The sequence below is a fragment of the Equus caballus genome, chromosome 10 (assembly GCF_041296265.1).
Source record: "Equus caballus isolate H_3958 breed thoroughbred chromosome 10, TB-T2T, whole genome shotgun sequence".
NCBI classification, from domain to species: domain Eukaryota; kingdom Metazoa; phylum Chordata; class Mammalia; order Perissodactyla; family Equidae; genus Equus; species Equus caballus.
The window spans coordinates 74,214,091-74,240,466 of NC_091693.1; the positions used below are offsets into that span (position 1 = coordinate 74,214,091).

A 26,376-nucleotide genomic window follows, 5' to 3' on the forward strand; every position below is an offset into this window, starting at 1 on the left:
GACAAAATTATAGAAACGGAGAATAGATTAGTGGTTTCCAAGAGTTTGGAGGAAAGACGCTGTAGGCAACATGAGGTATATTATAATGACAGAAATGTTCTGTATTTTGACTCTATCAATGCCGATACCCTCGTCATGATACCCAACTATAGTGTTCCAAGATACTATCATGTGGTGGAGTGGGGAAAGACTGAATAAAGGGTATGTAAAATCTCTGGACTATTTCTTAAAATTGCATGATGATCTACAACTATCTCAAAATAAAAAGTTTAGTTAAAGTGAATGAAGGAAAAACTAATATGACCCTAGGACAATTTCCTTTGATATACAACACAGAACATTATCAAATATTTAAACATTACTTTATAGTTTCTTAGTTTGGAACAATAAAACACATCCCTTGAATGTTCCAATCACAACCACTCTCCAAAGAGTCATGTCTAAACATTAAGAATCTTAGCTCACCTTCCACGCTGTCAGAACAGGAAGTTCCAATACCGGTGTCGCCACTGTCAGAAGCTATACTATGTCTCCTGATATGGTTATTTCGATGGTTAGATGGAACACTTGTGGCCTGCCACAAGGGTTCATTACCAGGTAACCATGCTGATGAAGAATAATCTGGGCCTACAAAGGAAAATATGCAAAAGTTAACACATTATAATGTCTATGAGTAGGCAGAAGATATCCTTTTGCGCCCTTGTGAAAAATACATATAAAGCATAAAAAGTTTTCTACACAAAAAAAATTATAACAGATCAATGATATCTAAGATTCAACAAATAAACATCTATTGCTCACATATCAATTCGATGCTGATTTAGCAGCTTCCTCTGGCTGAAAGATTCTGTTTTCTACTTTGAGTACTGAACTTTAAACATGTACTGCCGTCTTATTTAAAATGTCAAATCTATCATCTACCTATCTGGAAATGTCAGCACCCTGTTCTGGAATATTTGATGGGTAGGCATCTGAGATCCCATACACAGGCATTAGCTTGGAAGTGGGGCTCAGGAAAGTCTAATTGTATCATATTGCATGGTAATATAAGAAGAATGTGCTTATGGAGGGTGAAAAAATTCTATTTTTTTCTACTATACCTTAATCACTTAAAATTCAAAATTATTTTGCATTATTTTAATTGATTTTATTTCTTCAGTTATCTTTTGATAAAAGTCTAACACCACAGCATCTTCCTGGCTCTTTGCTCAATTTTCCCTTTGAGTTATATTAAATCCTTATTTTTTAGCTAGTTTATTACTTTTCAACAGTCTCTCAATCTTTATTTTCATTTATCTTGTCCATTTTGACTTAATTTTTGTCTTTTTCTGATTTATCCAGCATTTTACCTTTTTTGCTCACTTCATTCTCTTATTATCTATTACAATGCCACTCAAAGTGGACCAGTGTTGGTCTGTGAACTATTTATTACTAGTTCATGAAAGTTAGGTGCAGAAAAAAAGAATAAGCATTTAGAAATCTTTACAGAAATTTGAAAGAGCAATTTTAAATCTACTGAATTTTATATAAAACCAATAGAAGGACATATCTTTTTTATGGCTAACACAGTCATTCTCAAATTGGAGCCTGCAGAAGTTCTCTACAAGCATTTTGGGCCTTCATTTCAATGACATCCTTAAAAAATTAGTAAGCGCGTTAGAGATTATCTGAATAGCTACCTTAAAGCAGATTATTTCCACCTAATTTGAATGCCACTGTGTCTGTCTGTATAGCTACCTTAAAACAGATTTATCCTCATATAATTTCAATGCCCCCATTTGTGTTTTATGTTTGTAATTGCAGCTACCTTTAAGTAAAGGGCAAATGACATATTGGGCTAATGCTTAGCTCCTACCACTACCCCATAATGTACTTATCATTTAAGCACCTCTTAATTATCCTATACTGGTGCTAAATAACTAAAAATGAAAGTCTTCAGAGATATTTTTTCCTGGAATGAGTACATAAACTTATTTGGCCTAATTTGGAACAAAATGGATACAATCTAACATATAAATCAAACTGCCATAACTTTTTAAACGTTCAAAAGTACAAAACTGGCTGTTAATGTACACAAAATGAATTATATCTATAAACTTGAAGGAAAAAAAATTCTTCAAATTCAAAATAAAAAACTTAGACAGACTGGCTCTTTGTTTTGGTTGACAGCTACAAGTCCATTTCAATAATACCACAATTAACTTTGTCCATTAGATGAAAAAAATTACAAAGCTCTTTAAAGCTGTGGGACATTCTACTGGGGAAACATACAACTCATATAAGTTGACAAAAGACCAGTAGGGTCCTTTTTCTACGAAAGTATCCTCATCAAAAGAGCTCTAAAGGAAGGAAGCAGATATCAAGTCCAATCACATAACAAATCACTGGATCAATCAATGGAGAAACATGTTCTACTCAGAATAGTATGTTATTCTTTTAAATCAGTAAGATATTTTAATTTGCTTATGAAGGTACCACAGTGATCTTATTTTTGCTAAACTTTCCTTTTAAAGAAAGCAAAGCAATTCATTCAGGTTTCCCAAAATGACAGAAACATAATAAAATGATAGACTTATCTATCCAAGTTGATCTCCTCCATCCTGAACTCCCATTTGTCTTAACCTTTAAATATAAATACTTCCTTTTTTAAAATATCCAAAGTATTTTATGTGCTTAGAATGCTGAAGATAATTAACAAATGTCATGAATAAAAGACATTCTGATCTTTTAGATTGAATAAATTCAGTCTGAGAAGAATGACATGTCTTGCCTCTAACAAGTCAATCCAGAATCACACAGCAGTAAGAACCAGATGTGAAATATACTCACTAGGTGATATACTAAGGAAAATTCTCTCACACAATAGTTAGACCATGCTGCTGAAACGGAAGCCACTCAATTCCAGAGAAGTGCTACGCACTTTAAAAAAAAAAAAAAACTTAAAATAAGGCTCAGTGATCAATAACAATAAAGTCTTACCTAAGTCCTTTCACGTTAAAGCAACTGAATGTATAAAATCATTGCTCTCAAGAACAAAAAGTAGCAAAGATCCCAAGACACCACATACTGGAATTTCTCTTTGGAAGACAGACTGTTTCATTTTTTAATACCAATTTCAGTTCTTTTAAATAGAATAGTGAATCCCCAGGGATAACATTAAAAATTTCTTTCTCATACTGGAAATATAGAAAGATCAACAGCAAATGAAGAAGTAACCTATCATATTTTACTTTCTTTCTGAAGCTTTTTTTTCAACTGAAAGCAAAAATGCATACATCAAGTCTCCCACAGTATGTTAATATATCTGTAACTGCACTTAGAAGAACAAGTAATCTTACTGAATTTTTTAAATGACACCTCTAAGCCAGAAGAAAATAAAAATAACACCACTGACAAAGCAGACTTAGACTTTTACATAAAAAGCTGAATATATACTACAAATCATGAATAAACACTGCAGTGTTTTTAAAAATGCAGGTTATCTCCCATTCAGTGGACTGAGACCAATCTTTTAAAATAAAATAGAACAGAACAAAACAGAAAATATCAAAGCTCGTTTGCCCTTATATGACATGAGATGCACATATCTCACATCTTAACATCTCTGCAATGTTAATAAGTACAAAGTACTTTCGCACAAAGTTCAGAAGAGTGGCCTTCAACTGCCCCAATTCTACTGTCAACAGAAATCAATGTACAACAAAGCTAAAAAGGAACAAATCCAGGGAATACAACAACAACCTCTTTTCCTTAACCCATACATCTAATCAGTTTCTGAAACCCTTCAGTCCACTTCAGAAGTATTAGCTGAATTAGATCTCGCTTCACCATGCCCACTGTCACAGATCATACATTTTGGCTGGACTGCCGCAAGGACCTCCTGCTGGACTAACTTCACCCAAGCCAGCCTCTACCCTGTCAGAATCACCATCTTAAAATCAAATATATTTGCCATTCTCCTGCTTACATAGGTCTGTGGGGTCCTTACTGCATATCAAATAAAACTCAAACTCCTAAAGTTTGCCAAAGTTCCTCACCCAGTGGCAACCTCATTTTCTAATACTTTGCTGCCCCTGCCCCGTCTCCCAGGTCCCCTTACAAACACCCTAGACACACATACCTAGTCACGGCCTCTAAACCAGTCAGGTTCTTTCATGACTCCAAGCAATTCCCTTCCCTATCTCCTTTAAGAGTCCCAGGTCAGAATTAACTGGCTCTAAATGTTTTCTCTGATTTCTCCAGGTGGTACTAAATAACTACTACTTTGTGCTCTTCCAAAATATCACAGTCAAAATTCCATAACAAGATTTACTAAATTATATTAAGCTGTATGTATCTGACTTTCTTCTCCCTCACCAAACTGGTAACGGTTAAAGGCTTTTGGGTTTTTTTAGTCTCTAACACAGAACTGCACAGTTAGGCAGCTTCTCAATAAATGTAGTCACTATTATCAGTAGGTACCCAATAAATGTTCATGGTACAAAATTAAAATTTTGGAAGTCTTATAATTAGATCTAAAAAATATTCTTCCCTTTAGAAGAAGGATTAAAAGAGTTTTTTTGGTGGTTGTTGCCTGTTTTAAAATCCAGGAGATTTTAAACCATCCCTTGAGCCAGCTTGCATTTAAGTATCTATTTAAAGGTCAGTAAATATTTTCCAAAGCAGCTAAAAATATTATTAATAGTTATAAATGGTTTGAGGGGCTGATGGCCAAAATTCCTAATAAACATGGGGAAACAATCTCCAATAGGGTAAAAAATGCAAAAAAGTCACAAAAAATTACATGAAACATTGAAACACACAAAAAATATTCAAATTAATAGTAAGCAGGAAAAAACCCAGAAAATACTATACTACACTGGTAAATAACTACCTAATATGGAAGAAACTTAATATAGCAATATTTATGTTCCTTATCCCACTTACATTATGTGCTCCGCTCCATTTTAGCACTGTTTATCTCCAGGGTAAATGACTAATAGTTTTAGTTTTTTTCTTTTATTACAAAATTAATAGTATAGCTTAGTGGAAAAGAATGTGGACTGTGAAACCAGGTTGCCTGAATTCAAGTTCTGTATCACCTCTTCTTAGAAGTAGACCTTGAGTAACTCACTTCGCCAATCTGTGTCCCAGTCTCTTCATATGTAAAGGAGAAAAAAAATATGGTACCTATCTTATACAAGTGTCATGATAATTGAATGAATTAACATGTAAAGATATAAAAAAAGTGCCAGGCATAAAAACAGACACATAGACCAACGGAACAGAATAAGGGCCTAGAAACAAAATCATACATATATGGTCAATTAATTTACTACAAAGGAGCCAAAAATATACAATGGGGAAAGGACAGTCTCTTCAATAAATGGTGTGGGGAAAACTAGACAGCCACATGCAAAAGAATGAAACTGGACCCCTACCTTATACCATGCACAAAAATCAACTCAAAATGGGTTAAAAACTGGAACACAAGACCTGAAATCATAAAATTCCTAGAAGAAAACATGAGGAGTAAGCTCCTTGACATTGGTCTTGGCAAAGACTTTTTGGATTTGACACCAAAAGCAAAGGCAACAAAGCAAAAATAAACAAGCAAGACTATATCAAAGTAAAGAGCTTCTGCAGAGCAAAGGAAATCATCAACAAAATGAAAAGGCAACCTACCAAGTGGGAGAAATCTTTGCAAACCATGTATCAGATAAGGAGTTAATATCCAATATACATAAAGAACTCACACAACTCAATAGCAAAAAAACAATCTGACTAAAAAATGGGCAGAGAAACTGAACAGATATTTTTCCAAAGAAAACGTACAAGTGGCCAACCAGTACATGAAAAGGTGCTCAACATCACTAACCATTAGGGAAATTCAAATCAAAACCACAATGAGATATCACCTCACACCTATTAGAATGGCTGTCATCAAAAAGACATGAAATAACAAATGCTGTCGAGAATGTGGGAAAAAGGGAACCCTTGTGCACTGTTGGTGGGAATGTAGATTGGTGCAGTCACTATGGCAAACAGTATGAAGATTTCTCAAGAAACTAAAAATAGAACTACCATATGATCCAGCAATTCCACTTCTGGGTATATATCCAAAGAAAATGAAATCACTGTCTCAAAGAGACATATGCACCCCCATGTTCACTGCTGCATTATTTACAATAGCCAAGACATGGAAACAACCTAAGTTTCCATCAACAGATGAATGGATAAAGAAAACGTGGTGTTTAAATACAACAGAATACCATTCATCCATAAAAAAGGAAATCCTGCCATTTGTGACAAGACGTATGGGCCTTGAAAGCATTATGCTAAGTGAAATAGGCCAGACAGAGAAAGGCAAATACTGTACTCTCCCTTATATGTGGAATCTAACAAAACCTAACTAGAAGGAACAGAGAACAGACTGGTGGTTCCAAGGGCAGGAGTAGGGTGGGGGAAATGGATGAAGGTAGTCACAGAGCACAAACTTCCAGTTACTAGATAAATAAGTTCCGGGGATGTAATGGACAGCATAGTGACTATAGTTAACAACACTATATTGTATTTTTTGAAAGTTGCTAAGAGAGTAAATCTTAAAAGTTCTCATTACAAGAAAAAAACTATAACTGTGCAGTGATGGATGTTAACTAAACTTATTGTGGTAATCATTTCCCAATATATACATATATCAAATCATTATACTGTATACTGTAAATATAATATAAAAAACTAATATAATGTTATATATCAACTATATCTCAATCAAACTGGGGGAAAAAATCCAGCTCAATCTAAGTTAACTGGCTTTCTTGCATTTAAGAATTTAATCTGAATTTTAAGTAAACAACAGCTAGTATTCTTTGCTTTCTAAATACAAAAAAAGGAAACCTAGGGGCCGGCCCCATGGCTCAGTGGTTAAGTTCACACGCCCCACTTCAGCGTGTGAAAACCCCACGGTTTTGCTGGTTCGGATCCTGGGTGCAGACCTGGCACCACTCATCAAGCCATATTGAGGCAGCGTCCCATATAAAGGAACTAGAAGAACCTACAACTACAATATACAACTATGTACCGGGGGGCTTTGGGGAGGAAAAAAAAAGAAATCTGGAAGTTCATTCATTAACTACTGTAAATAACTTTGAAAACATTACCACGAAAAGGTATAAAACTCTTTTTCAGATGTGATTCTGAATTTCCTTACTTTCCCTTCTAGTATAACAAGTAAAAGCTTTAAATGAGGTTGGGTCAGGGTGAGGTTAGTTTAAAACATTCCAAAATAAAGTTTTGAGAAAATTTATAAATATCTCCCCCAAATTAAAGAACTTAATTTCTAATCAAACTTTTTAGCACACTATTCCTAAAATGAGAGAAATGCCTCGGCATTAATGAAAAAGCTTCAGTAATGTCATGGCAAGGCAATATATATTTCTTATGGTCGATAAACACACAATCTCTACCTCTACAAGAGTAATATAACCACCTTGTAGAAACCTTTAAACTTTACATGAAATTGAGTCCAAATCTTTGACCTCATTCTTTTCCAGAAGGATAACTAAAAACTACAGTTCATTTCAGAACTCTGATGCTATACTGAAAAGTAGCATCAATACAGTTTCAAGTTTATTTACTTGATACTTACTATGTAAAGAGGGTATAAAAACAAAGTTCCTGATCTTACTCACTCTCTTTAGAAGTAATTTAAAATCTCATCAACAACTTGAACTAATTTAGCACTACCTAATGAAGTCTTAGAACAATTTATCACAGGAGAAAAGAAACAAAAATAAAGGTCAAGTTACTACTTCGAGGCAGATTCTCAGACCAGAGCATGAAACAAAACTAAATACGAAGGTCAGGTCCCCTAATTGAGAAAACCTTCTATTCTGATGGGAAGGAACACTTATACAGTTCAGATGCCCTGGGCAGAGTCCTCCAGGCAAGGCTCAGCCACTGTTCAACTGAAGGCATCCCAGGAGATGCTTCCCCTAATTTTAAAGCTGAAAGTCCCACGCAGACCCACACAGTTGGTAACCTTAGCTTGAGAACCGGTAAGGAGAAAACACTTCAAACACTGATTGAGCACTTCTGTATCACTCTCTATGCAATGAAGTGAACTGACTGGATTAGAGTCTCTCACTGAAACTGGCCAGCAGCACTGACCACTGTCTTCTGGCTCCTCTTTCAAGGCATCTTGGAAGCAGACTGCGGTGATCACGCCTGTCTTCAGTCTCCTCTCTTCTGGGATACAGCACTCTCCTGGTTTCACTCCTACCTCAATGGCTCCTCCTCCTCAGTCTCTCTGGATGGCTCCTCTTCCTCTAACTGCCCAGAAAACATTAAATGTCCCCAAGCTTGGCCCTCTGCTGTCTTATTTTAAATCTCTGCTGGCTTCTCTATACTCTCCATGTGATCACCCTTAAACACCATTTATACACAGGTAACTCTCAAATTCCTATCTCCATCTCCCCCGTCTCCCTACTAAGCTCCAAATTTGTATACCCAACATCTCACCTGAACAACTAAACAGCATCTCAAACTTCACACTGCCAAAATAGAACTTTTTAAAAAAATTATTTTATGGAGGTCATATTGGCTTACAACATTGTGTAAATTTCAGGTGTACATCACTATATTTTTTTCTGTATGGACTAAATCATGTTCACTACCAACAGCCAGTTTTTATCTGTCACCATACATACGTGCCCCTTTATCCCTTTCCCCTCCCCCCAGCTCCTCTTCCCCTCTGGTAACCACTCATCTGTTCTCCTTATCCATGTGTTTGTTTATCTTCCACATATAAATTAAATCATACGGTGTTTGTCTTTCTCTGTCTATTTAGCTTAGCATAATACCCTCAAAGTCCATCCATGTTGTCACAAACGGCACCAATTTTGTCCTTTTTTTATGGCTGAGTAGTATTCCACTGGAGATATATACCACATCTTCTGTATCCATTCATCCATTGATGGGCACTTGGATTGGTTCCACTTCTTGGCTATCATGACTAATGCTGTGACGAACACAGGAGTGCATATATCTTTTTGAATTATTGATTTCATGTTCTTTGGATATGATCCAGGTAGTCCAAAACAGAACTTCTGATTCCACTTATCTTCCTCACACTCTTACCCATCTCGGGAAATGGCACCACCATCCATTATAATTACTGAAGCCAAAACCACACTATCACCTTTGATTCCTCTTTCTCTCATGTGCTACCTTCAAACCATCAGTAAATCCCATCAGATTTCTCAAATATATTCCAAATCCATTCTCTTTCCTTCTCCAAATCCAATCTTACCACTGTAATCCAAGCCATTCTCTCTCACCTAATTACTGCAATGACCTATTAACATTTCCCTACTGCTATTCTTTCTCCTCCCCCTCCACAATTTCTTCCCCCACCAAACAGCCAGCAGTGATCTGTAACACCAAGGATATGAAAGTCTGCTTCGTTTCCCCAGTACACAGAACAATGTCTGCCTCACAGGCGCTCAGCGTGCTGAGTCAAAGAATGAAGAATCGTCTCCCCTACCCTTTCATAGCTACCTTCTCCACCTGCAGCACAGAATTCCAACTTCTCACAATGCCTTACATCACCAGGCCTCCCTCACCTCACATCCCTGCTCACTATGCTCTAGACTCACTGGCTTTCGAAACTCCTCAAACTTCCCAAACTCACTTTCACCTTGGAGCTCTTGCTGTACCCTTTGCCTGAGCATACCTCCACTCATGTCTCGCTCCTTCTTTCTCATCGTCCAGGTCTCAGCACAATGTTACCTCAACAGAGAGAACTCCCTTAACCAGCCTACCCAAAGCAGCTCTGCCCATCCTCCGCCATCTCACCCAGTTTCCTTTTCTTCATAGTACTTAACACTAGCTGAATTATCTTGTTGTTAGTTTACTTACAGACTGTTCCTCTCCACTAGAACGTAAGCTCCCTTAGAGCTGGGACCTTATCTTTCTTGTTCAGTGATGTATCCCTGGGGCCTAGTGCAATGCCTACCACACAATATTTATTCAAAGAATGACTCACAAACACTTACCAAGTACTTATTATGTGCCAAGCACTATGCTAGGTAACAACAACGGATTTTTTTAAGTAAAGAAAAATAGAAAGCGGAAGTAAAACATTAGTATGAAGAGTAATTTGATGTTCTTTCTATGTTGATCATTCCCACTTTTGAATGCCTTTATACAACAAATTCCACTTTTTAGAATATTATTTACCCAGTGCAAAATATGAAGATCCTTAAAGTAGTCATAATAATTAGTATCTCATTGTAGCTTTAGAAGTTACCTAGATGGTTACATTCTTCATTTTTTTAACGCACAATTTGAGGGAACTAATTAAGCTACCACTCAGTAAAACACTATCTAGGAAACTTCATGAATTCATCATTTTCTCAGAGAACACACACATTTCATCTAGTCAGAAAAATCATGACTCTGTAAAACCTTTCTGTTCTCAACATACAGGAATATTCACAACATGACAATAGAGGTTGTCAACTCACCATTTATTGCCTGGCCTCAGATTAATTTACCAGCTTCATTCAAGCCATGAAATGACTGAATTCCAAATACTAATCAAGTTCATTTCACAAAAGTCATCACTAAAGTAGTCATTTACTCTCATTCCCCAACGCCTATTATAAAAGAACATGTCCAACTGAGTTTAGGCCAAAGAGTTATGTTTCATTGTTACCATAGTACTTTTAGGTCCATCTAATTCAGAACCGCAGCAGAAAACCTTAGTACTTGATGTAATCACACCAGTTACTACCACTATCATTATGATGTCACTAAACACCTTATGTCAATGCATCAACTAGGAAAAGGCAGATTTAAAGCTCAAGGCACTGAACAAAGACCTTTCTTCAGATCATGTAAGTGTTTTCTATAACATTTTCTTTTTGGCACACTTTAAAACTGTCATATCCTACCTCCACATGTTTTAATGGTTGAATGTATTAATATTTCTAAAGTATGATTTATAAAAAGGAAGAAATTCAGTATAACTAGGTATAAATACTCAAAATATCACTATATCATATTAGATGCTTAAAGCCTAAGGGAAATACATCTACCCTTCATCAACTCTGAAACTATTACACATTTTTAATAATAGGGTATCATCAAATGCACAAAAGACATACTCTTGTCCTATTTAAAACTAGCTTTCTAACCATACTTACCAATAAAAAATAAACGGGGGCTTCTCTTTGATCTTTTTATGGAAATATAAGAAAACATTCATCTTATTTTCATTTACAACAAAGTTACTCTAGAAAGCTGAAAAACTGTGGGCAAAAAAGAAAAATTAAACACTAAAGCAAATGTCAAAAGTTCAGGATTTTCCAAACCACACTTGATACTGTTCCTATTTATTTTTACTGCTGTTACCTTAAAAAGAAAAGTTTCCTGCAATTTTTCTGAACACTGGTTCTATATTACCTTTGGTTTTCCCTTTAGTCTAGTTGCATATTTGTATAACCAAACCAGTTTTAGGACACCTAGAATTAACCCACATATTGAGATAAACTCATTTAAATACCAGAAATTATTTACTTGTCCCTGCCTTCACACTGGTCCTCAGGACCAAAATGACTGCTGGTAAATTCAATCAGAACACTGGTTCCCTTTGTCTTCAGGAAAGCTCTAAAATCATTCAAGTTAGTCAAAAGATATATGGGACAATATTTCAAAAATATAAATTTTCTTCAAACTCTCAAAAAAGGGAAAAAATCCCTACATGAATCAACTCAGAGGTCATTATGCTGACCTTCAACATCTCCTCATTTGCTAAAGAAACTAACCTACAGGACAACTTTTTTAAACTAACTAAAAAATAATTTTAAATATTTGTTTGCTCAAGAATAAACTAACATAACAAATAATTACATCACTATTACTGTAAAAGTAATCTACTCTTAGCACATAGCTGAAAAAAAATTTTATTAGAAAGGCATGTCCTGACTTACCAACGGTTTATCACTGTCAAAGTTGAGATAAAATATATGCTTTGTAAAGATATACCATCCAAATTCCTTAAACTTGGGTAGTATTTATAAAGTATCTTCTTCCACTATATTCTTCCTCACAGCAAAGGCTTAGAGGCTGCAATGAAACCTCAACGTGCTTCCTTCAGTTACTTAACAACTGCTAAGCACTATGATGCTTTCTTCCTCAGAGAAAATAATGGAAAAATGGATACAATGCTTGGCTGATATTATACCTCCAAACATGTTATTATTACAAATAAATTTTAAGAGGTTCAGTTACAAAGACATTACAGATGGCTTTTGACAAGTACAGATCACTGAAACCACTCCCTCCAGCCACTAGGGATAATGAAGCGTCTTCTCACTGAGTTACTTTGATTGCAGGATTTGTAGATACTCAGTAAGCATCAGAAACCTCTCAACTGCAGTCTTCTCTTCTTAGGACAAATACTATGCATTTTAGAGAACGTAATTCCCTCCTTATGTTGGTTTTTACTAAACTCTATCCCTTCTAAAAGTATTGCAGGACCCAATTTAAGAGAATGATTTCGAATCTAACTCTGGATTTTAAAATTTATGTATGTCTAGATTTAATGTATAGTATGGTGACTATAGTTAACAACACTGTATTGTATGCTTGAAATTTGCTAAAAAGATCTTAAGTGTTCTCATCACACACATGAAAAAATGGTAATTGTGAAGTGATGGATTTGTTAACTAGTTTGTAGAGACCATTTCCTAAATGTATACATATATCAAAACATTAAAATGTACACCTTTAACATATATACAATTTCTATTTGTCAATTATACCCCCAACAAAACTGAATTACATGTCTAAAGAAGAGCCACATCACAAATTTCTAAACTATCACAGAATTGCATTGTTTGAAATTTTAACAGCAATCTGAGTTTGTGCCTGGTATTTTTTAAACAGCAGAATACACTACCAGCGCAAAACCAGGTCCAAACGCTGCTTCTGCTTTTTTGTTTTGCAAACGGCTTTGTAAATGTATACAAAAATGTCAGTTACAGAAGTCGAGCTCGAAGATTTTGTGGAACAGGGTTACTTCATAGGAGTCCTAGAACCACCTAAGATTGGAGGAAAAATTGTGTGTGTGTACGTATGGCATTTGTTCTGGATAAAAGGTCCCTATCACTTTCAACTTCTCAAAGGGGTTCAAAGTTCAATCAGGTTAAAGAGCCTGGAGGAATCGTCAATGTCAGATAACTTGTCACAGGCAACCCAAGCCTTACTTTTTGTCCCAAATGAGGGGAGGATTTATCCTAATTTGGTGGCTCTGACACAACTTCTGAGCGATGCAGGCATGAAATGGCTGTCCGATACAAACAGCTCCCTTCACACACCCAACGCGGTAAACCCCAAATTTTCCTGAAAGGGGCCAAGGAGATGCAAACGGACCAACTCCCCGACTGCTCAAAGGTCGACTGGCTCTTACAGGACGTGTCCTCCCTCGTGCCAGAGAGGGCTGCGGGGCGCGCCCCGGGCTGCGGCAAGGGGCTGAGGTTCCCCCGGGGGGCACGGCATCCCCAGCAGCCTCCTGCCGCCGCCGAACGCGCCCCAGAGCGGCCGCGGGCGTGGGCGCAGCACGGCCCGCCCTCCCCGCGCCGCCGCCGCCGCAGCACGGCCGCAGCGACCTTCCCGCCCGGTCCCCGGGAGCCCCGTTATCCAAGGGGCCGCTCACCCCACGAGGGGAAGGGAGGAGGACAGACAACAAAGCCCAAGCCGAGGAGGCCCAGGGAGCTTTCAGGCGGGGCGCGGGGCCGGGGCGCCCAGGGCCCGGGACGCGGCCGCCAGATGTCAGCCCGGGGGCCGGGTGTCGGCAGGGGGAGGAAGCGGGGAGGGCGGGCGCGCGCGGCGGCGTCGGGGCGGCGGGCAGGGGAAGCCAGGCCTACGGCGGGAGGGGGCCCGAGGCGCCACGGACGGCCGCGACCCCCGCCCCAGCCGCGGACCGTCCCGTTACTTACCCGCCGGGAAGCTTCGGGCTCCGCCGGGGCTGTCCCGGCCGCCGGCCTCCGGGGCCAGGAAGCGCCCCCACATCGCGGGCAGGAGGGCCGGCTGGGCCGGGGGCGCCCGACTCCCCACGTCCGTCCGCCCCCGCCTTCGCCTCCCGCTTCTTCGGCGGCGGAAACTTGTGCGGCGCCTGGGCCGCGGCGGCCCCGGCGGGAGGGCGAGCTGGGTAACGGCTGCTCAGCGACGGGCGGGGAGCGCAGGGGCCAGATTCGCCGCGGCGGCGGCGGCTGCCATGGCCGAGCCGGCTGGGCTGAGGCCCCGGCCGGGGAGGCGGCGGCTCCGCGGTGACGGAGCTCGGTCCCTGGCTGAGCCCAGGCTCCGCGGCTCCGGGCGAAGTTGCAGCTGCGGCTTCTCTCCGCCCCCTCCGCCTGCTGAGCCCGAGCCCGAGACAGAGCCGGAGCAGGAGTGGGGCGGGGCCGGGCGGGGCGGAGCCTGCCGGGGGCGGGGCTTTGGGCGCCTATATAAGGCGTGCGCGGCACGGGGCGGGGACTGCGGCTGCCCTTGGGGGCCTCTGCGCCGTTTCGGTTCGCCGGTACCGACTGGGGCGGCTGGGCCAACCAGCCGCTTCCTTCCTTCTCCAACCTCACGCCCTGCGAGGTGAGAAGAGGGTGATAATTTAGCCCGGGGCCCTATCTTTCGTACCCCGCTACCCTGGGTAATCCTTCAACCCTCCAGGGCTCCTCTCTGAAGGAGGCGTGGAAGACCTGCCTTCGCAGCACAACTGTTTGAGATAAAGAGCATAACCCGGGAGGGGTAGGACTCCTAGTCTCATTTGGGATTGAGATTAAAGTCGTCGTCGTGCATTCCACCAACATCGTTTATAGATCACTGTGCAGGATAGAAAAGAGGTCGTTCCAATTCAGTAAGGGAGGAGACAGATACCAAAGTATCTATGACACAGGCATGTGCGCACGCAGGAAAAAGCAGAGACGGCAAAGAAGACCCAAGGATAATTAGTACCAGAGGATTCATGGAGGGCCCGTGAATTTTAATCTAGTAGCCCAGTGTTTCAGATAAGCAGCCAGAAAGGAGTCAAATTGGCACCAAAGTATGTATTGGGAGTGTAAGTGTCTTTACCAACTACACCTTCACGTTTCTCCTCTGCCTGGTCAGTTTCCACTCTTCACCTGGAACCCCGAATGCAGGAGCAAGTATCCTGAGGAAGGACCGAAGACTGCAGCATCCTCTTTAAATCTTACTTCTCTTTGGCAATATTATAATCCTTCCAACATTTAGATACAAATAGTTTATTTAGTAAGTATTGGTCGAGCACTGTAGAAGGAGGCGGGCTCTGCTCTAGGCAGAGGTAAACCAAAAAGCAAGTCTCTACCCTCAACAGGCTTTGAGTCCAGTGACGCTTTTTCCTGTTTTGGAAATTTGTTAACAAAGGCCTCACATTTGTATTTAAACATCCTGTAGTTGGGAAATACTGCCTAAAACTTTTAGAGGTTAAATTACATTTTTGTGTATAGTCTATCACTTACCACATCTGTGCTGTAATTTATCTGATTGCGGTGTTCTGCTCAGTCTCCCTCCCGTACAGCTCCACTTATTTCTCCAAATCATGAGCAATTGGCCAAAGGTCGCCTGTTTCTGAAGATAGAACGTGACAGAAACATGAAAGAAGAATGTGATTGGTTCCTTTTTCTGATTTACACTTCAATAGTATAGGTTCAAAAAGAAACTTGAAAGAATAAATTCCAAAAAGAATTATCAGAAGCTATAGGACTATAACAAAGTATCCCTTTTTTTCATGATTTACAGTTACCGTAGTCTCATAGGTACAGCATTTATTAAATAAATCTTTTTTATACAGTTCTAAGAAATGTATGAACTATTACAGATACATCTTAGTCCTTTGTGAGCTTAAAATATACTCTTGTTATTCCAAAACTCTGCCAATTTTCACTTAATTCTAAACAGTTTTTTAAAAATCCTTCACTCTGGTTTTCTACATGTTTTTGTGAATGTGAAGGGCATGTCACTACACACACACACAAAGTACATGTGAAGCTGAGACTATGTACAATATTTCAATACCTATTACAGAATGAAAGCAAACAGCAAAAGCATCTTGCTATTTTGGCCGTTGGCACCAAAGATAAACATTTTTGTGTTCCTACTAATTAAACTTGGGAGGATAGAGATCTAATGCAATTAAAATAATTGAAATACTAAGTGGGAGTATTATGTGTATGAAGTAAACTGTAACCATCCATTTTTAAAATCATATGGCTTCTAAGTATGTACTGAATTGAGATTCCCTCCACCCTATCCATGATACACCCAGTATCCGTGGTTCTCCAAATGATTAAGTTTATCATAGCACATGATCAAAATCCTCAGGACTGTCTAACCATTACTAAGCCTGATGTTGTAAATTGGCATATTTTTCTTTTCTTGTAAAAGTATGTAAAGACCATAAGGAGAATCCTACAAGCAAAGACATTTATTGTTGAACTTCAGTATTTTGGTCATTGTTTTTATAAGCAGAGATAACACAAGTAAGTAATGAAAATAGTGACTGTGTATGTTTGTGTGTGTGTGTATAAATATGGTTGCTTAGGGGAAATTTAGATACTTAATGTTTTGGGAGGGGGCATAAAAAATATAAACTAGATCACAGAACAGAGAAATAGTACTAAAAATGCCGTATTTAATACCAAACTGTATTAAACTATTCCTTTAAAATGTTGCATTCCCAAATACAACAATGTTAAAAGGATCATTCACCATGACCAAGTGGGATTTATTCCAGGGATGCAGGGATGGTTCAACATATACAAATCAATCAACATGATACACCACATTAACAAAATGAAGAATAAAAATCACATGATCATCTCAACAGATGCAGAGAAAGCATTCAAAAAGATATGGCATCCGTTTATGGTAAAAACTCTGAATAAAATGGGTATAGAAGGAAAGTAGCTCAGCATAATAAAGGCCATATATGACAAACCCTCAGCTAACATCATACTTAACAGTGAAAAACTGAAAGCTATCCCTCTATGAACAGGAACAAAACAAGGATGCCCACTTTCACCACTCTTATTAATATAGTATTGGGAGTCCTAGCCGGAGCAATTAGGCAAGAAAAAGAAATCAAAGTAAGCCAAATTGGAAAGGAAGAAGTAAAACTGTCATTATTTGGAGATGACATGATTTCATATATAGAAAACCCTAAAAAAACTATTAGAAATAATAGATGAATACAGTTAGGTAGCAGGGTACAAAATCGACACACAAAAATCAGTTCCGTTTCTATACACCAACAATGAACTAGCAGAAAGAGAAATCAAGAATACAATCCCATTTATAATTCCAGCAAAAACAACAAAAAGATACCTAGGAATAAGTTTAACCAAAGAGGTGAAAGACCTATACACTGAAAACTATAAAATATTGTTGAAAGAAATCAAAGAAGACACAAGGAAATGGAAAGATATTCCATACTCATGGATTGGAAGAATTAACATAGTTAAAATGTCCATACTTCCTAAAGCAATCTATAGATTCAGTGTAATCCCTAACAAAATCCTAATGACATTTTTCATGGAAATAGAACAAAGAATCCAAAAATTTATATGGAACAACAACAGGCCCCAAATAGCCAAAGCAATCCTGAGAAAAAAGAACAAAGCTGCAGGTATCACACTCCCTGATTTCAAAATATACTACAAAACTGTAGTAATCAAGACAACGTGGTACTGGCACAAAAACACACACACACATATCAATGAAACAGAATCAAGCACACAGAAATAAACCCACACATCTATGGACAGCTAATTTTTGTTTTTTTTTGGACAGCTAATTTTTGACAAAGGAGCCAAGACCATACAATGGAGAAAGGAAAATCTCTTCAATAAACGGTGTCAGGAAAACTGAACAGCCACATGCAAAAGAATGAAAGTAAACCATTATATCTTACACCATACACAAAAATTAACTCAAAATAGATTAAAGACTTGAATGTAAGACCTGAAAGCATAAAACTCCTAGAAGAAAGCATAGGTAGCATGCTCTTCCACATCAGTCTTAGCAGTATCTTTTTGAATATCATGTCTCCTCAGGCAAGGGAAACAAAAGAAAAAATGATCAGACTAAAAAGCTTCTGCACAGCAAAGGAAAACATGAACAAAATGAAAAGACAACTTAAAAATTGGGAGAAGATATTTGCAAATAATATATCTGATAAGGGGTTAATATCCAAAATATATAAAGAGCTTGTACAACTCAACAACAAAAAAACAACCCAATTAAAAAATGGACAGAGGATCTGAACAGACATTTTTCCAAAGAAGATATACAACGGCAAACAGGCACATGAAAAGGTGTTCAACATCACTAATTATTAGGGAAATGCAAATCAAAACTACAACAAGATATCACCTCACACCCATCAGAATGGCTGTTATTAAAAAGACAAGAAATTACAAGTGTTGGAGAGGATGTAGAGAAAAGGAAACCCTCATACATTGCTGGTGGGAATGCAAACTGGTGCAGCCACTATGGAAAACAGTATGGAGATTTCTCAAAAAATCAAGAATAGGACTACCATATGATCCAGCTATTCAACTTCTGGGTGTTTATCCAAAGAACACGAAAACACTAATTTGAAAAGATATATGCACCCCTGCATTCATTGCAGCATTATTCACAATAGACAAGACTTGGAAACAACCTAAGTGCCCATCAACAGATGAGTGGATAAAGAAGAAGTGGTATAAATATACACTGGAATACTACTCAGCCATAAAAAAAGATGAAATCTTGCCATTTGCAACAAGGATGAACCTTAAGGGCATTATGCTAAGCAAAATGAATCAGACAGGCAAAGCCAAATACCATGTAATTTCACTCATGTGTGGAAATAAACAAACAAACACATAGATAAGGAGAATAGATTGGTGGTTACAGAGGGCAGCAAAAGGAATAAATGGGCACATGTGTATGGTGACGATAGCAATTAGACTTTGGGTGATGAACACTGTATAGTCTACACAAATTGAAATATAATGAGGTACACATGAAATTTATATAAAGCTATAAACCAATGTTACCTCAAAAAATTACTTAAAAAATAAATAAAATGTTGCTTTCAAAAAAAGGCATTATTTAAAAATTAAACATAAATATTGCATCCATAAATCTTAAATTCTTTGGATATGAATCTGAACTGATTAAGTTGAACTATCTTATGGGTATTTTTCTTATATAAATTTATCAGATTGGGCAAACAACAACCAGAGAACTGGAGAGTGATATAACAATGGATAAAAGTGATATTTTAAAACTAGAAGAAAATCTTGAGAATATGAGGAAACCTCAAGACAGGTTAATGTTTGCAAAAATATAAAATATCAAAACCAACAAAATGTAGAAAAAGTAAACCAACCAATAGCAATTGAAATAGTTCCTAAACAACAAGTACCACTTGATAGAAACAGAATTGTGAATGAAGTCTAAAAAATTCCAAGGAACAGATAATTTCGGTGTATCAAGAGTGTAACAAGGACCATGATATGTAACATCTTCCAGATCACAAAAATGACAAGTTACCCAATTTATTATGGGTTGTTGTAATCTCAAATATCATTTATAATAATGAAAAAAAAAGAAAACTAAGAGACTCTTTCTTTTGAGGATGGATTTGAAAATCTTAATTGGATTCCTAGCAGATACAGTCAAAGGTTTATAGACAACATGTAGGTTACTTAGGCTGTCTGTGGCTCAATTTCCTCATTTGTCATTTGGGGATTGTAATAGTAACTACCCCATAGGATTGTTGTGGGGATTAAATGAGTTAATAATTGTAAAGTGCTTAGAACAATGCATGTGTGCACCATATACTGGTGATAAAGACAAACATACGATCTAGAAATGGAGCTCTGTTATACCTCACCAAGGAAAAATATCATTCATTGGTATATCCAGGTCAGTTACAGATGATGCTTTGTATACATCTATCAGAATGGAGTAAAGTACTGATTGATTTCCTTTCCTGACCCTTTGAGGTTATTAGTTAGTCCAGGAATTATGGTGAAATAGTATACTCTTGAGAAATATTTACCAAATTCTTTGGGGCCATGTTTATGGAAGCCTTCATCTAGGCTATGATTCCCTGAATTCCCCATGTGGATGTCTGCTTAGCTACTGGGTTTCCTATCCTACCCAGTACTATCAAAATAGAGGAAAGAAGATTCGGGAGAGGTGGCTAGGTGGTGTGGCCGTGCCAAGAGGGCAAGGACACCTTATCTCAAGTCCCTGATTCCTGGGAGATACAGAAAATGAATCCTACTTGTACGTTTGTCTCCAGAGTTGGGCTGCAATGGCCAATGAGAAAATAGGTAAGATATGAACTACTGAGTCATGGAGCAGTCCTTTGGGTGGGAGGTGAAGGTGGGAGGAATTGAATTTAGCCAAAACATAAAATTAAGTCTTCCAAGGGAGCATCAATAATTACTGGACCTGCTTAGGACTTACATCTTTGTCAATGGAACATATTGTGATCACCATCAGGTCATACTCAATCTATAGAAGAGATGCAAGGTCATTTACAATGAAAGGGGACAGCAACATTGACAATGTATAGACATGTTTGTCTTCCTTTTCAGACACCAGAGGGGTAAGTGGAAGGAGGGAAGTGTGGAGTTCAAGAAAGCAGATCACATCTTCACAAACACACACACACACACACACACACGGCCTCCTATCTAACCTGCACTAGTGGAGAAGAGAACTGTTTTAATAACTTAAAATATCCAAAACGTTATGGAATTAGATTGAGATGTATTCAGGGGAGAGGGGAGTTTTCAACAGAGTACAGTTGGTAGCAGTTAGTGGGGAAAAAACCTTAGTGTATATACTTTCAGTGACTTGAGACTTCTCACTAAATCAATTACGTATTTTTTGTAATCCTCAAAACAATCTGTCATCAACAGTTAGTTTTAGCTCCATTTTAAAATTGAGAAAAAGGACCCAGAGAAGTTAACTAAAGATATATAGGCAGTAAAAAGCTAGAATTCAAATCTGAGCTATATGACCCCAAAGCCCATGCTTTTCCCACCATGCTCTTTAACACGTTGCAAAACAAAAATTATAAGATTTTTCTTCAGATGCCATGGGAGAAGGAAGTACCTAAATATAGGATTTCTGTATGGTGTTTAAGGTTCAGCTAAGCTTGGAAACCATATGACATTATTCTGTGGTGTTGGATGATTTTCTTTAGCTGCAGCCAGCAGTTTGAGTATAGGAATAAAGAAGGTAGACAGATAAACAGGGTTTTGCAGTGTAGACACTTAGGGAAAAAGGGCAAGGAATTTAAGAATATCGGCTGCGGAATGGATGAAGTGGTAGGGAACTGGGTCCAGCCTCTCTGGAGAAAACAGTGGTCATGAGAGGGCTGAAATGTTGGGAGAAGGTTGAAGAGATAAGGGAGTGGAAGTTTCACATGGAATCAAGAGCAGTCATAAAGAGAGTCAGGGAGTAAACATTAGACACATGGGGTGTGAGAAGTGGGGCAGTAGAGGAATTAATCTATGAGGCAGCATTGGAATTGCATCTCTCTGATCTCCCTTCAAGAAAGACCCTGATGTTCACTTGCAAGGAGTGCAGTTGGCTAACAGCCTCCAGCCATTAGCACCTGTGGGCTCTGCCTCAGCTTTGGAGTGGAGGCCCCACTGTTCCTGGATAGCCACAGCCAATGACTGACTGAGCACGGAGGTACTGGGGCCTGCCATTCTTCCCAACATAGAACTCTTCTAATCATCAACTTTTCTTCTCTAGCTCTCAACTGGGTTGACCAAGACCTCATCAGATCCTCTTTAATCCTGTTCCATGCCCCTTTTATCTTTCACAGATGTTATCTTCCAATAAATCCCTTGGACTCCTTGACTCCTAGCATCTGCTTCCTAGAGAACCCGACTGAGACAATCTGTGAAGAGAGAGATATAAAGGAGTTGAGTTTTCATCTATTTGTTTGTTTTAAATAGTAAAGTGGGGGTTCTGTAGAGCATGATGAACATGTTTCTGAGGACAGTAAACCAAGGATGGGTTACACATAGCAATATGGACTGAAACCATACGCTAGTATAGATAAATAAGTGCCTTACATCTTCAGTAGTAGAAGAAGCCAAGTTTGAGCGGACTACAGGTTTAAGTGTACTCAGAATACCACTTGGGCACACGTGAAACTCATGGGAGAAAGTCCTCAGTAGTCGTGACAGGGCTGGGCCTGGCAGCTGCTGCCCCAGTTAGAAAACTTCCACTATCCAAAGTATTTCCAGGAGTGAACTACAAACCGTGAAACTTATTGAGTTTCTTGAGGTCAACAGGATTTTAATTACTTAATTAAGAGTAAATAATTGGTTATAACTTCACCACTCAAATAATTTTAAAACATGAAGGCAGTTTTCATAGTAGCTTCCTTACTTCTAGGGAAGAGAAGAGAATTCAATAACTCTGCTAACTTTGGTGAGTTTTATTCCGAAGGATTTTCCCCATATTGCTTATACCACAGAAGAATGTAGGAATCTCTGTAACTGTAAATAGAGTTAGTATCGCCAAAACAATCCCCAGAGTGAGCTGGGCTAATTTAAGGAGTGGACTGTCCTTACTAAAATGTCAATGGAATTTTAACAAGTATTATAATATATTCAGAAAATGAAATGCAAGTCTAGCTGCAGTTTTCAGGTTTACCAGGGAACTAATTTCTTATCTTTGTTTTTTTTTTCTGATTGTAAAATAATACATATGAAAAAACAGATAGAAGATAGTATTAAAATATTTATTACTTATTCATTTAGTAAATATTCATTGATCATCTAAGTTGGACAGGAAAAACTAGGGACAGGTGTGACAGACTGGCTTGCTTCACTGTAACCCTTTATAGGTTTTGAATTTCCTGTTATGCAAACATACTTATTTATCCTTAAGGTGAGGGTTGTTTGGGTTTTAACCCAAATTATTTCTCAGAAAAGATGGAGTCACTTTGTATTCCAGTCCTTACAAGTCTGTCATATTATGGGTCACTCTCTTAATTATTTTAATCAACAACATACCAATTGAAGAAATCATTTAGCCTGACGTAAATTCAATCTGTAAAATCTGGAATTTGTATTTTAAAAAAAGACAAATTTAAGATGTCACTTTAAAAGGTAGTATAATACATTGTAGTGATTATAAATATGTTATATATGGAATGGGAAAAAGCAACATATCTGAATTAGTAAATTTAATAAATAGAAGTAAACTAATAAATGCTGTGTGACATTTAACCATTTGATTTCTGTCTCAAAATTTTAACATATCAAGTTGTCCCAAACACATTTTGAAAATGTCTGAAAAAAAACCGAGATCACCTTATATTCGGAAATATCTAGACTAAATTGATTAAAATTAATTAATTAAAGTTTATCTACTTGTTTCTCCACTTTGAGCCATAATAGACAAGGTAATTTTTAAACATTTCTAATATTTTGTAATGTTATGTTTGGGGACTCTGTTTTTAACTTACTACTTTATACTGAATTCGGAAGGAATAATGTCTTAAAGACTTTTCTTACAACCCAGTAAGACGTAAAAGTTTTAAAAAAACTAAAATAACGAATTTGTAATTGAGATTTATTTATGTTTTGCTGTTCTATGCACCTTGAATCACCAATTACTGAACTGCAAAATGAAAGCCGAGAAAAGCCACCTGAATATCAAATACATTCATTATCATAAGTGCTCACAGAGAATATGAGATGAACTAACAACGAACAAAGCGTCTAAAATTAAATTCACATCTTCATACATATACTATGAATGATGACATAATAAATTACAAGAGAGATATATATGATAAACCTGAATTCATATGACATTTTCCTAATTGTGATATTATATAAATATTTATATTAATTAATCAGGTGCTTTTTTTTCCATTACAGATAATTTCCTAGTGAAGTTATGGAGCAAACTTTAGCCTTAGTAAAATTGGACAAGTTATTTCTACTGTGAAAGATCGCTGAAGGATAACTGTTTTCAACTGAAACCTAAAGACAGAGATAGCAGTTAACATTTATTTTCATAATCTTAAAAAGGTATATAATTTCAGTAGGAGGGACCTATAGCGACACTAAGTGGGGGGTGGAGTGAGGACATTTGATCAGTGCTGGGGGAGAGCAAAGCAAAGAGGCATTATCCAGAGAATTCTGCACAGCAGTCGCCCACCTGATCCGGGCTGCCTTCTTAGCTTACCCTTGAACGTCAGCCTGGTTCTGGCCCAGGCCCAAGAGCTAAGTTTCAGATCCTGGCAGGCTTAGGAGAACAGTGCAGCCTGGAACATCTAATCCCACTCCGGCTTGCTCTAAAATGGCCCCTGAATTCATCCAGCTCCTGAGCCTGCTGCCTGAAGCTGTTGCTAGAAACTCGAAGCATAGAAGAGCAATGCCACTTTTGCTCCAGCTTTGAGTTTCGGTTTTACCATATTAATTTTTTCAAGAATTTTCATCTTTCCACATGCCATCTTTTAGAACAGATTGCTTAAAGTTTCTTAGAGGAAATGAGGCACAGTTAGCAGATGAGAGGGTGTACACCCGTGTTCCTAGGGCCCGGGCAGCTATCACCTTGTAAGGACTTACCTGCTGCAAGAGAAGCCAGGGCCAGGCAGTGTAGTTTTTCTGTTGCCTTTTAATCCGGGGGCTTATGATGGATTTCCTTAAACTGTTTTGGTACGTGTGGGCAATCTCCTACTGGTACAGCCTCTGTTAGGAGGTAAAGTTTGTAGGCTGCAAGGTGGCTTTCTGCTGAGGACTGCCGGCCTCCTGGAGAGGGTGTCTGCTGAGGGAGACCTCGAATGAGAGCCACCGTGAAGCTCAGATGCCTCGATCCCTTTTCAGATACTGGCAGAAGGCCAGACTCAGAGTGTTCCTCCAGGGAGTAGCTGGGTGAATTGGCAGGTGGCCAGGTGAGGGGCAGACTGTCATTTATAAAGTGATGGTTTTTATAGACTCCTAGTAATCCGTACTGCACTTACCTGAACCCTGTGGTTTCTGGGAGAAAAAAGAACCAGATTATTCTGCTATTGGAATAAAACCAAGATAAACACTGGATTTAGGTTTGTGGGATCTATATTGGTCTTTTCAAAATACTTCAGTATTTATTTCAGCAAATAGCCCTTGCATGATCTTGTGTCCCTAACTTACACTTTTCCTGGGTCCTGTGATGCTCTCTGCTCCTCCAGTTGCCATTAAGGGTCCCTTGCTCCACTGTGCCCCAGGGCTTTGTAATGTTGTCTATAACCACCTCATTAACTCTCACCCGTCTTGGGTTCTCTGAATCTGGTTTCCTTAAATATGATAAAGAGTATGTCACTTATTGTGAGAGATGTCAGAATATTCACAGAAAAGAATGAGTATTGCTAAACTGAGAAAAATATGATTACCATAAAATGTCATCTTAAAATTTTCTTGTAGTTTAAGATTTGCATAAACAAAACTGATATTTATTAATGTGTCCTATTGAGTGCCCAGCACTGTGCTAAGAATTTTACCTGCACTGTCCCATTTAATCTTAATAACAACATAATAAAGAATAGTAGGAACCATTATTATTTCCATCTTATAGATGAGAAAACTGAGGCACAGAGAGATCCAAGGAGACATGGTTAACAAGTGGCAGAGCAGGAATACAAAGCCAGTTCTGCCTGACTCTAGAACCTGAGTACTACTTTAATATTAGCTATACTATGAGCACTTTAATATTAGCTATTACTTTATTAGTAATCAATGATTTAACAACTAAAAGATATGGAAATGAAATGCAAAAGAATGATAAACATCCAACTTCAGTCATCTCTGTAGAGGCAATGAGGGAGGGGAGCGGAACTGGGAAGAGGGTACACAAAGGCTTCAACTGTATATATAAGATTTGATTTTTATAAAACTAATGAAAATATGGAAATATGTTAAGATTTGATAAACCAGGGCCACAGGTAAATATTTTTCTCTGTACTTTTCTGCGCACCTGAAGTTATGACCTGATGTCATCCTATTTGGTTGATATGAAGACTAAATAATTAAGGAAATAATTCTGGTGAAAGTCTGGAGAAACTGATATCTTTATACACTTCTGGTAATGTAAACTGGCCCAACTCTTTTGGAAACCAATTTGGCAATATGTGTCAAAAACCATAAAAATAATCTTACTCTTTGTTTCAGTAAGTTTCCTTTTGGGACACCATCCTAAGAAAAAAAAATCAAAATATGTGTGCACATACACACATAAATACACACACTGAAAAAATGATACGCATAAAAATGTCAACTGCAGTATTATTTATACTGCAGTACGATAGTG

General features: G+C 38.1%; 1 protein-coding gene and 1 long non-coding RNA gene across 15 annotated transcripts in view; one reads left to right on the forward strand and one right to left on the reverse strand.

The window, feature by feature from the left end:
• Positions 1-26,376, reverse strand: part of CEP85L (centrosomal protein 85 like) — a 201,164-nt gene that overhangs the window by 137,229 nt on the left and 37,559 nt on the right. For 2 of the 14 annotated variants that reach the window (XM_070225456.1, XM_070225461.1), the window contains exons 1-2: positions 13,983-14,435; positions 466-627 (exon numbers count right to left, since the gene is read on the reverse strand). In XM_070225456.1, the coding sequence (XP_070081557.1) occupies positions 466-627; positions 13,983-14,055 (235 nt within the window). In that variant the 5' untranslated portion in view covers positions 14,056-14,435. Of the gene's footprint in view, positions 1-465; positions 628-9,897; positions 9,989-10,505; positions 10,796-11,186; positions 11,503-11,972; positions 12,122-13,982; positions 14,463-15,512; positions 15,622-24,659; positions 24,877-26,376 lie in introns of those variants that run through there. The other 12 variants (XM_005596902.4, XM_023650979.2, XM_070225465.1 and 9 more) reach the window with 12 other exon arrangements.
• On the forward strand, positions 10,746-25,130 carry LOC111775354 (uncharacterized). The gene is made up of 3 exons (XR_002810976.2): positions 10,746-10,877; positions 21,893-21,991; positions 23,967-25,130. It is a non-coding gene; the product is annotated as an uncharacterized lncRNA (long non-coding RNA).